The sequence below is a fragment of the Oncorhynchus kisutch genome, linkage group LG11, assembly GCF_002021735.2.
Source record: "Oncorhynchus kisutch isolate 150728-3 linkage group LG11, Okis_V2, whole genome shotgun sequence".
Lineage (NCBI taxonomy): Eukaryota > Metazoa > Chordata > Actinopteri > Salmoniformes > Salmonidae > Oncorhynchus > Oncorhynchus kisutch.
In genome coordinates this window covers 18,997,139-19,009,341 of record NC_034184.2, presented here as the reverse complement: position 1 = coordinate 19,009,341, position 12,203 = coordinate 18,997,139, and the positions used below count along the sequence as shown (strand labels likewise).

The window sequence follows — 12,203 nt, the reverse complement described above, 5'->3', positions numbered from 1 at the left end:
GAGAGAGAGGAGAAGAGAGAGACAGAGAGAGGGAGAGAGAGAGAGGGGAGAGAGAGAGAGAGATAGGGGAGAGAGAGTGAAAGAGAGAGAGAGGGAGAGAGAGAGACAGAGAGAGTGGGAGAGACAGAGAGAGAGGGAGAGGTATGTCGCTCGGCAGGCTGAATTAAAGAGGCTTTTTGTAGCATTTAATAGCCATTCATTGGCGGACTGCTGACACAGTGTGAGAGCGGCGCTCGGCTCAGCTAGCCCAGGATTTATAGCTGGCTCTAATGGGCATGCCCAGAACCAAAGGACTGCAGTCAGCACATTACCTCTCTCTGCCGCTCCCACTCAACCACACACACAGGGAGGAGCACACACACACAGGGAGGAGCACACACACACAGGGAGGTGCAAACACACACAAGATTTCAAGTGCGGATGCAGGCACACGCGCACACACACACTTTTATTTTTATTGATCACACACCTGTGAGGACATACACTTGTGCGCACACGCACACACACACACACCCCCACACACACACACTGACCTGCCCAGCTTGGGTTATCCATACAGCTGACAGTGGTGAGTGAGGGGACTTCTGTGCTGCCCTGAAGGAGACACAAACATTACAACAACATTAGTACAAACATCACAACAGTGGTAGTACAATAATCCCTGAAAGGCAAACCAACTTGATAAAAACATGACTTTGATAGTCATCATCATCATCGTTAATTCTATGTGAAGAATGATGATTGGCAAAGTTTATGTCTTGTATTTAAAGAAATAGTGATATTGCCAACTACAACCTCTACACTCTTAGAAAAAAGGGTTCCAAAAGGGTTCTTTGCAGAGGGTGAGGGTTCTACAAGAACCGTTTTGATCAGAAGAACCCTTTCTGGAAGAAAATGGTTCCTTGTAAGGCAAATGGTTCTACCTAGAACCTTTAACATACTGAGAAGCGTTTTTTGGAAAAAAGGGTTCTTTGAGGATTCTTTGGAAGGTATGAAGGGTTCTACATAGAACCATATATAATATTTCCCAGCATGCTCTATCACATGGAGATTTTCAGAATGGTTTATTTTACTGTAATATCTGTGTTTTTGCATTGCTTGGTTGATTGCACCCGTTACTGAGATGGTTGTTCCAGTTTAGATGAGTGAGGTAGTCTCAATTGTTCTGAATGCAAATTGTGGGAGATTAACATTTTCACTTGTTGGATATCCCAACTCTGGCTCGATTCCAACAGAAATTACATATCACTTGGCAAGCTTGCATAATGTGACTTGCAGTCCTGCTGTGGCCTGTAAACCAGGAGATTCATGACACCCCTGTGTTAGGGTATAAGTTGACCCTGTATTGTCTTAAATCATTACATTTCAAAGGCTAGTAAGGCTGGTGGAACTGTTCATCAACGGTTCTAGGAAGAACTCAACAAAGATAAAAGGGTTGTTGGTAGAACCCTTCGTAGACGGTTCTAGGAAGAAATGTTAGATATTATAATGGTTCTTGATGAAACCCTTTTTAGAGGGTTCTAGGCAGAACCCTCCATAGAGAGTTCTAGGTAGAACCATATACATAGGGTTCTTTGAAGAAACCTACTTAGAGGGTTCTAGATAGAACCCAGAACCAAAAAGGGTTCCCCTATGAGAACAAACTGAAGAACCCTGTATGGTTCTACTTGGCACTTTTTGTTCTAAGAGTGTAGTGGATCATTAAAGTATGAAATATGACAACCCACTGCAACATCGAACCTTTATTACACACATCTGTATCCTCAAGCCACAGAGAGAGAGAGAGAGATGAGTCTACGGGGACAAAACCACAGGAGCCTGGGGGCCCAGAGAAAAGAGAGGGATGAAGAGGGAGTTGAACATACGGAAGGAGAGAGGAGGAGAAATGACAATCTTGCAAGTTTACTTTTGGAACAGCTATGCCATACACAAACCTCCAGTGTGTAATACCATATTAGCTGTAGTGGACCCTAGGGAGTACATGCTGTCTGAGTGAGCAAACATTTCTCAGCTTGGTGCTTTATTATGATAATGAGCATAGTGTAATGGCAGCAAGTGGGGCCTATTCAGATTAAAAATGCATGGAGGCATGGAAGCTAGGGACGTTTCTACTGACAAGGAGAGGAGCGGCAAATCTGATGCATAGATATAACCCTTAAGGAGAGAGGGGGGGGGGGGGGGGGGGGTTGAGAGATGCAGAGGGAGGGAGAGAGAGAGAGTAAAGGAGAGGGAAAGAGAGAGTGAGTAATTAAGTGAATGAGAGGGAGAGGGAAAGAGATAGAGGCAGAGGGGAGGGTGAGAGAGAGAGAACGACAGATAGAAGGAGAGCGGGAGAGAGGGAGAGCACTTGTTGGAGAGATACTATAGTAGACATGCTCTCTCTCTCTCTCTGTCCTAGTATGCCTGTCAGTGTAGGCATGTTTCAAGTTGGCATTGACCCAATATGGGGCTGCATTGCCAGACTGATCACTAGACATAGACAGAGAGTTCAGATTTTTGGTCCCTATAACATAGATATAGATATAGATAGATATAGAGAGCATGGAGTGCATGGAGTCCACCTGTGGGAAATTCATATTAGCCTTTATAATAGCCTGTCTTCATAATCTCTCACAGTTGACAGTGCACGTCAGAGCAAAAACCAACCCATGATGACGAAGGAATTGTCTGTCGAGGCAAAGGGGAAGGGTACCAAAACATGTCTGCAGCATTGAAGGTCACCAACGACACAATGGCCTCCATAAATTCTTAAATGGAAGACTCTTCCAAGACTTTTCCTGGAGCTGGCCACCTGGCCAAACCGAGCAATTGGGGGAGAAGGGCCTTGTTCAGGGAGGTGACCAAGAACCCGATGGTCATTCTGACAGAGCTCCAGACTTACTCTGTGGATGTCCAAACTTTGACTGGTACTGTATATATATATAATAGAATTTAATAGAATTGGATTAATCAAAACAAGTGTAATAACTCCAATCAAATTATAACAGCCTCCTGTGTACCATCATACCATCACAGCACTGAGAGAGAAGAGAGGGGAAGAGAGAGGAGAAGGAGGGTTAGGGGGAGATATCGGGAGTGGAAGGGAGAGAGAGGAGAAGGAGGGAGAGAGAAGAAGGATGGAGAGAGAGGGTTAGGGGGAGATATCGGGAGTGGAAGGGATAGAGAGGAGAAGGAGGGAGAGAGAGGGTTAGGGGGAGAGATAGGGAGTGGAAGGGAGAGAGAGGAGAAGGAGGGAGAGAGGAGAAGGATGGAGAGAGAGGGTTAGGGGGAGAGATAGGGAGTGGAAGGGAGAGAGAGGAGAAGGAGGGAGAGAGGAGAATGATGGAGAGAGAGGGTTAGGGGGAGAGATAGGGAGTGGAAGGGAGAGGAGGAGGGAGAGAGAGGAGAAGGATGGAGAGAGAGGGAGAGAGGGGAAGGATGGAGAGAGAGGGTTAGGGTGAGAGGTAGGGAGTGGAAGGGAGAGAGAGAGATTAGGTATGAGAAGAGGCACTATGACCGCACAAAGAGGAAGATCAGAGAACCTACTGACTCGACCAGATGTAGAAGAAATGGATTCCTCGGTTGTAATCTCTCGTAGACAGACACACTTGTGGAAAGACGCATGTAATATAACCGGTATCATAGCATCTGTCAGCAGACTATGGGATGCAACAACTAACGAGGAACTGGTTCGTTCTGGTTCGCATATTTTTTTTGTATTTGTATCTTTCAAATATAGGATGGGGAGGGGGCATTTGTCTCTACACTGTAATGAAAAACTGTCATTTATATTGTAATTTTTGGTATTACCAACAGTAACATACTGTTGAAATGTTTTACTGTAAATTATGGTGCATTGTGGGAAAATGTTTGTGGGTGGGGAAGTAATTGATGTATTTTGAATGGTGCTGTAATTCCATTCCACAGAATAAAGTAGTTTAACATGTTTTTGGAGCTCCAAAAACTGTGACCACCGGCGGGTGGTTTTGACCCCTAATGCAGGAAAACTGATATCCATTTTAACTCATTTCCACCAGCATGTTAAATGTGCAACCCAGAGGGGAAAAAACTCTAGACCATCCTTACTCCTGTCACGCCCTGACCTTAGAGAGCCGTTGTATTTCTCTATTTGGTTAGGTCAGGGTGTGATTTGGGGTGGGCATTCTATGTTGTCTATTTCTTTGTTGTTTCTGCCTAGTGTGGTTCCCAATCAGAGGCAGCTGTCTAGCATTGTCTCTGATTGGGGATATATAAGTTGTCATTTTCCGTTTGGGTTTTGTGGGGTGTTGTTTTCCGTTTAGTATCAGTGCCTGACGGAACTGTTCGCTTTCGTTATTTTTGTTTGAGTGATTCTTGACAATAAAGATCATGAACACTTTCCACGCTGCGCTTTGGTCTACTCTTCCTTACGACAACGAGCGTTACAACTCCACACACAGAGACACGTACAAAGCTCTCCCTCGCCCTTCATTTGGCAAATCTGACCATAATTATATCCTCCTGATTCCTGCTTACAAACAAAAACTAAAGCAGGAAGCACCAGTCAATAAGAAAGTGGTCAGATGAAGCAGATGCTAAACTACAGGATTGTTTTGCTAGCACAGACTGGAATATGTTCCGGGATTCTTCTGATGGCATTGAGGAGTACACCACATCAGGTGCGGCAGGTAACCTAGTGGTTAGAGCGTTGTACTAGTAACCGAAAGGTTGCAAGATGGAATCCCTGAGCTGACAAGGTAAAAAAAATCTGTCGTTCTGCACAAGAATAAGGCAGTTAACCCACGGTTCCTAGCCCGTCATTGAAAAAATACTTCTTAACTGACTTGCCTAGTTAAATAAAGGTAAAAAATAAATAGTCACTGGCTTCATCAATGTGCATCAATGATGTTGTCCCAACAGTGACTGTATGTACATACCAGAAGCCATGGATTACATGCAGCATTTTATTTAACCTTTATTTAACCAGGAAGGGCTCATTGAGATTAAAATATTTTTTTCAAGAGCGCTCTGGCCAAGATAGGCAGCACCAAATCATTACAACATTTTTTGACAGACAACATGAAACTACAAGTAATCTAGTAAAAACCATTGAATTCACAAGAGTATAAAACAGCAAATTAAAAACATTGACAGGCCAGGGAATCAGCCTCAAAATCCTTCATCAGTGATTTAAAAACACCAATCGGGACAAGTTCTTCCAGTTTAAAAGTATTTTGTAAGGTGTTCCAAGACGATGGCGCAGAGTACATAAAAGCCCTTTTACCAAATTCAGTTCGGACATTTGGAACAGTTAGCAGGATAAAGTCCAGCAAACGAAGAGAGTTCCCACCACACTTCTGAACAATAAAAATGCACAAATAAAAAGGTAGTAAACCCAAAATGGCTTTGTAAATCGAAGTATACCAGTGACTGAGCCTACGAGTGACTAGAGAAGGCCAGCCAACCCTGGTGTACAAAGTGCAGTGGTGCGTAAGGGTTTTGCAGTTTAAAATAAATCTCAAAGTGCCATGGTAAAAAGTGTCAATTGATCTCAAACACTGAGCGGAAGCATTCATAAAATATCCCCATAGTCTAGTAAAGGCATAAATGCAGCTGATACTAGCCTCCTTCTGGCTTCAAAAGAAAAACAGGCCTTATTCCTAAAATTTAAAAAAACTATTTCAGCTTCATTTGTTTTGTAAGTTGTTGAATATGCAATTTAAAAGAGGCCGTCATCAATTAAAATTACAAGATATTTATGAGGTTACAACCTCAATCTCCATGCCCTTACAGGTAGTAATAGGTGAAAGGTTCAGAGGTCTATTTCTTGCATTAGAAAACACCATTAGTTTAGTTTTGTCAGTATTGAGGATAAGCTTCAATTGACACAAGGTATGTTGAACAGTATAAAAAGCAGTTTGCATGTTCTAGAAAGTGTTTGTAAAAGAAGGCACAACAGTAAATAACAGTATCATCAGCATAAAATATGAAGTTGTGCATTTTGGATATTTTTGTCTAAATCATTTATATAAATAGTGAGTAAGAGAGGACCAAGTACAGAGCCTTGGGGCACACCATTCAAGACAGACAATTTAACAGACATAAGCCCATCAAATTGTTCTATCAGACAGATAGTTAGCAAACTATGCAACTGCATGCTCCGAAAGACCTACACTCGACAATCGCTGCCTTAGTGTAGCATGATCAACTGTATCAAAAGCCTTAGAGAGATCAATAAAAAGTGAGACACAGTGCTGTTTTTGTCAATGGCTTCAGTGATATCATTTAAAACTTTCATGGCTGCTGTAATTGTGCTATGCTTCTTCCTGAAGCCCGATTGGTACATTGGTAAAATATAGTTAGTAAATAAAAACTCTTTGGGCTGTTCACTTTCAAGGGTTTCAAGTATTTTCACCAGGGTTGACAGCTTTGAGATTGGCCTATAATTAGAGTTGGATCTCCCCCTTTTAAAAGTGGTAGGACAAATGCTAATTTCCAGATCTTTGGAATTTCATTATATTCCAGGGTTAGATTGAACAGAGATGTAAGTGGTTCAGCTATGAAATCAGCTGTCAGATTTAAAAAGCAGGGATCCAAAAGATCAGGACCTGCAGGCTTTCTCTGATCTAAGGATTTCAGGGCTTTATGTACCATCTGCACTGAGAATGGCAAAAAGCTAAAAGTTTGACCAGCTCTCACTGGTTCATCCACGCAGGGTTGTAGAGAGACAGACGACACTGAATCAAACAGCCTACCAGATGATACAAAGTGCTCATTGAAATTTCAGCATTTTTGTCATATATAGCAACAGAGTCCTTCAAAACACATGACGGTAATTTATTAACATTACTGTTACCAGACATAGACTTAATAGCCTTCCAAAACTTTCTAGGGTCATTCAGGTTATCAGTGGTAACAGACATAAAATATTCAGACTTGGCCTTCCTGAGAAGAAAATAACACTTGTTTCGTAACTTAAAAATAAGCCAATCAGCATCAGAACATGATTTCCTGGCTTTAGCCCGGGCTAGATTACAGTCGTGAATAATACAAGACAGCTCAGAAGAAAACTATGGATTATCCCGCCCTTTAACCCTGAACCTGCGGAATGGGGCATGTTTGTTTACTATTTGGGAAAAACCATCATGAAAGAATTTCTAGGCAGTTTCCACATCAGGGATAAGCTCAATCTTGCCCCAGTCAACATAAAACAAATCATGAAAGAAAGCCTGCTCATTAAAACACTTCAAATTTCATCCACACTGAGCTAAAGGGTAGAGCTTCCGTTTCAAGGAGTGGGTGTATAACCTGGAAGTTTATAAGATATCCCGCTATGCCCTCCGACGAACCATCAAACAAGCTCGTACTATAACGACTCCAATGCTCGTCGGATGTGGCAGGGCTTGCAAACTATTAAACTACAAAGTGAAGCACAGCCGTGAGCTGCCCTGTGACACGAGCCTACCAGATGAGCTATATTACCTCTACTGTATGCTCGCTTCGAGGCAAGCAACACTGAAGCATGCATGAGAGCATCAGCTGTTCTGGATAACTGTGTGATCACGCTCTCCATAGCCAATGTGAGTAAGTCCTTTAAACAGCTCAACAATCACATGACCTCAGGGACAGATGGATTACCAGGACGTGTACTCTGAGTATGCGCTGACCAACTCGCAAGTGTCTACACTGACATTTTCAACCTGTCCCTGACTGAGTCTGTAATACCAACATGTGAGAATGTTATTCATTAACTACAGCTCAGCGTTCAACACCATAGTGCCCTCAAAGCTCATCACTAAACTAAGGACCCTTGTACAAAACACCTGGTACTAAACAACTGGATCCTGGACTTCCCGATGGGCCACCCCCAGGTGGTAAGGGTAGGTAACAACTAATCCGCCATGCGGATCCTCAACATCCCTTAGGGGTGCTTGCTCAGTCCCCTCCTGTACTCCCTGTTTACTCATGACTGCATGGCCAGGCACGACTCCAACACCATCTTTAAATTTGCAGATGACACAACAGCCTGTTCACCAAAAACGATGAGACATCCTATAGGGAGGAGGTCAGAAACCTGGCCGTGTGGTGCCAGGACAACAACCTCTCTCTCAATGTGATCAAGACAAAGGAGATTATTGTGGACTACAGGAAAAGGAGGACCGAGCATGCCCCCATTCTCATCGATGGTACTGCAGTGGAGCAGGTGAGAACTTCAAGTTCCTTGGTGTCCACATCACCAACATACTTTCATGGTCCAAACACACTAAGACAGTTGTGAAGAGGGCACGACAACGCCTATTCTCCATCAGGAAACAAATTAAAGGATTTGGCATGGGTCCTCAGATCCTCAAAAGTTTCTACAGCTGCACCATCGAGAGCATCCGTTACAGCCTTATTCTAACAAACTACACACAATGCCCCATAATGACAAAGCAAAAACTGGTTTTGACATGTAAATGTATTACAAATAAAAAACAGAAATATCACATTTACATAGGTATTCAGGCCCTTTACTCAGTACTTTATTGAAGCACCTTTGGCAGTGATTACAGCCTTGAGTCTTCTTGCTTATGACCCTACAAGCTTGGCACACATGTACAGTATTTGGGGAGTTTTTCCCCATTCTTCTCTGAAGATCCGCTCAAGCTCTGTTAGGTTGGATGGGGAGCATCGCTGCACAGCTATTTTCAGGTCTCTCCAGAGATGTTCGATCGGGTTCAAGTCGGGCTCAGGCTGAGCCACTCAAGGACATTCAGAGTCTTGTCTCGAAGACACTCCTGCATTGTCTTGGCTGTGTGCTTAGGGTTATTGTTCTGTTGAAATGTGAACCTTCGCACCAGTCTGAGGTCCTGAGAGCTCTGGAGCAGGTTTTCATTAAGGATCTCTCTGTACTCCTTTCATCTTCCTCCTGATCCTGACTAGTCTTCCAGTCCCTGCTGCTGAAAAACATTCCAACAGCATGATGCTGCCACCACCATGCTTCACTGTAAGGATGGTGCCAGGATTCCTCCAGATGTGAAGCTTGGCATTCAGGCCAAAGAATTCAATCTTGGTTTCAGCAGACCAAAGAATCTTCTTTCTCATGGCCTGAGAGTCTTTAGGTGTCTTTTGACAAACTCCAAGCGCTGTCATGTGCCTTTTTACTGAGGAGTGGCATCCATCTATCCACTCTACCATAAAGGCCTGATTGTTGGAGAGCTGCAGAAATGGTTGTCCTTCTGGAAGGTTCTCCCATCTCAACAAAGGAACTCTAGAGCTCTGTCAGAGTGAACATCAGGTTCTTGTTCACCTCCCTGACAAAGGCCCTTTCCCCCGATTGCTCAGTTTTGCCAGGCAGCCAGCTCTAGGAAGAGTCTTGTTGGTTCCAAACATCTTCCATTTAAGAACGATGGAGGCCACTGTGTTCTTGGGGACCTTTAATGCTGCAGAAATGTTTTGGTACCCTTCCCCAGATCTGTGCCTCGACACAATCCTGTCTTGGAGCTCTAGCTTGGTTTTTGCGCTGATATCCACTGTCAACTGTGAGACCTTATATAAACAGATGTGTGCCTTTCCAAATCATGTCCAATCAATTGAATTTACCACATGTGGACTCCAATCAAGTTGTATAAACATCTCAAGGATCATCAATGGAAACAGGACGCACCTGAGTTCAATTTCTAGTCGCATAGCAAAGGGTCTGAATAGTTATGTAAATATGATATTTCTGTTTTACATTTTTAATAAATTAGCAAGAAAAATCTAAAACCTGTTTTTGCTTTGTCTTCATGGGCTATTTTGTGTAGAAAGCTGAGGATTATTCATTTTTTAAATCCATTTTAGAATAAGGCTCTATAACATAACAAAATGTGGGAAAAGTCAAGGGGTCTGAATACTTTCCGAATGCACTGTGTATATACCTTTGTTCCACAATATTTATAATCTCTGTGGTGCAACGGTTAATCTACAATTACAGGTTTGCGCCTTACATCTTGCTTTCCTTTGAATCCCTTTTTTTTGCTGTCAAAAACTGTGAATCTATGGCATCATTTCGGAGCTTATAGTATACAAAATAAAACAATGTGTTTGACCAACGGTGTGGTGTCACGTATAGCAATTTAAAAAATAATAACATGCCTTCATTAGGATTCAACCCGCACATTCAATGTCATCTGTGAGAGTTCTATGGTCACCAACTATACCTGCTGAGTTTCAGTTCAAGTGATAATACATGAAAAAATCCTAACTACATTGTTGGCCTAAGTACGAAGTCTATCTTTGAAATTAACTTGAAAATGAAGAAAGAACCAGAATCACAGCGAAATCAGTGTGATCCCGCTACAAACGAAGCTTTGGACGTCATTGATCACATCATGTTTTTTTCAGTTGCACATTCAAAACCGCATCGGAGCTCCAGTATCAATCGTCCCATCATTACTTTTAACGGTAGAGCATTTTGCCATGTCCTTTTCGTCTGTTTTGCGCTGTAGTCGCTACCAGTTTGGAAGCCTTTGTTAAGGACTCCAGAAGTGCAAGTGATATAAAACACCAAATATTCAATAATTCTGTGGCGGGCCGGGCTCAGTGCACGCTGACACAGTTACCAGGTGTACAATGTTTCCACCGACAAATTGGTGCGGCTGGCTTCCACATTGAATGCAATGTATTGACTTAGGCGACAACGGATCTTCTCTTTTTTCCTTGTGCTATTTTCCTAACTACCGTTCCAGGACAGAAAGAAGGGAGTGAGGGAGCTATGGAGTGAGGAGGGAAGGAGGGAGGGATGGCACAAGTTATGAGGGAGGGAGAGGAATAATGGTATGGTGCGGACTGTTGTCCCTGCCACCTTCACTAAACCACATGTAGCAAATGTTAATGAGAGATCCCAAATGCCAGCGCACAGACCCACTAATGCATAACACTAGATGATACACAGTCTGAGGCTGGGCTGGGACAGGGTAGAGAGAGAAGAAGGATAGAGAGTTGAAAAGGGAAGGATAAATTATATGGCCCCCAGGATAAAATTGGAGCAGTGAGAAGGAGGAAGAGAAAGAGTAGGAGAGAGAGAGAGAGTGAGTGAAGGAAAGACGGAGAGAGAGAGAGAGAGCAAGAGAAAGAGAGAAGGTAGGAAGGAATGAAAGAAAGAGAGAGAAGGAAGGAAGAAATGTGGAAAGGAAGGAAGGAAGCGCTGCTCTAATAAAAGTGCTGCTCTAATAAAAGTGCTGCTCTAATAAAAGCAGAGGGAATAATGGAGGAAGATCGCTGATGGGAGGAAAGTAAAAATGAAAAGCAAACTAACATTAAAGCCTCCAAAATAAAATGCACTGGTAAAATAAAGTAAAAAACATTGGCAAACACACACACACACACACACACACACACACACACACACACACACACACACACAAACCCAAAGCATGAATAGTTACAAACAACAGCATTGTTTATTTGTGTTGATTTAAGAAAATATGAGAAGCAGTAAAATGTAACAAGGATGTAAAGCTTTAAAAATCTATCATCCATCTGGAAGCGTGCGTGTGTGTGTGTGTGTGTGTGGGGGGGGGGGTGTTATTTCCGTGGACAGGAAGTCATTATTTGTCCCAGTGTGTCTTTGTTTTGTAGTGAATTTGAGGAGCAAGCGTTGCAGGTTTATGACAGGGAGATGAGAACTTCACTGACTGAGAAGGGAGGATGGGTTGGGACATGTGGAGGGATATTCTGTAATGAATTTAGAGGATGCTGGGTGGTGAGTGGGTTGATCTCGCTACAGTCGGCTGTAACTGTCTTCTAACACAGGACTGTTAAAGGCCCAGTGAACTACTATTGTTATTTTTTTCAGGGGGTGCTGGAGCTATGAACATACTGTGCATCCACGTGTGTCTGTACACTCACAAACACACACTCTTCCCTCAGTGCTGACTCCTATTCCCACTTAATTTATGTAGTGGGCTGTGTTTCTTGGTAGTCTTAAACAAATCTATTTTGAAACAAAAGTATACCTCACACACATGGTTATGGGCCTAATCATGGAACTGATGACGATCAGTCATTGTGAACCATGCACCAGGCTCCAGGTTTAAAAAGAAGAAGACACCTGTACCAATGCCAGATATAGAGTTGAAATGTATAACATTTTGAGTTTGCATTCCAATATTACACTTTATGCACAGCTGTGTAACCCATGAGGCAGTGCACAATTGGCCCAGCATCGTCTGGGTTAGGAGAGGGTTTGGAAGGCTGAGATTTCTTGTCCCATCTCGCTTTAG

General features: G+C 42.9%; 1 protein-coding gene across 1 annotated transcript in view; it reads right to left on the bottom strand.

Moving 5' to 3' along the window:
- Positions 1-12,203, bottom strand: part of LOC109899150 (RNA binding fox-1 homolog 3) — a 745,488-nt gene that overhangs the window by 333,182 nt on the left and 400,103 nt on the right. Inside the window, exon 5 of the mRNA XM_031836492.1 lies at positions 534-594. Within this exon, the coding sequence (XP_031692352.1) occupies positions 534-555 (22 nt within the window). The 5' untranslated portion in view covers positions 556-594. The remainder of the gene's footprint in view (positions 1-533; positions 595-12,203) is intronic.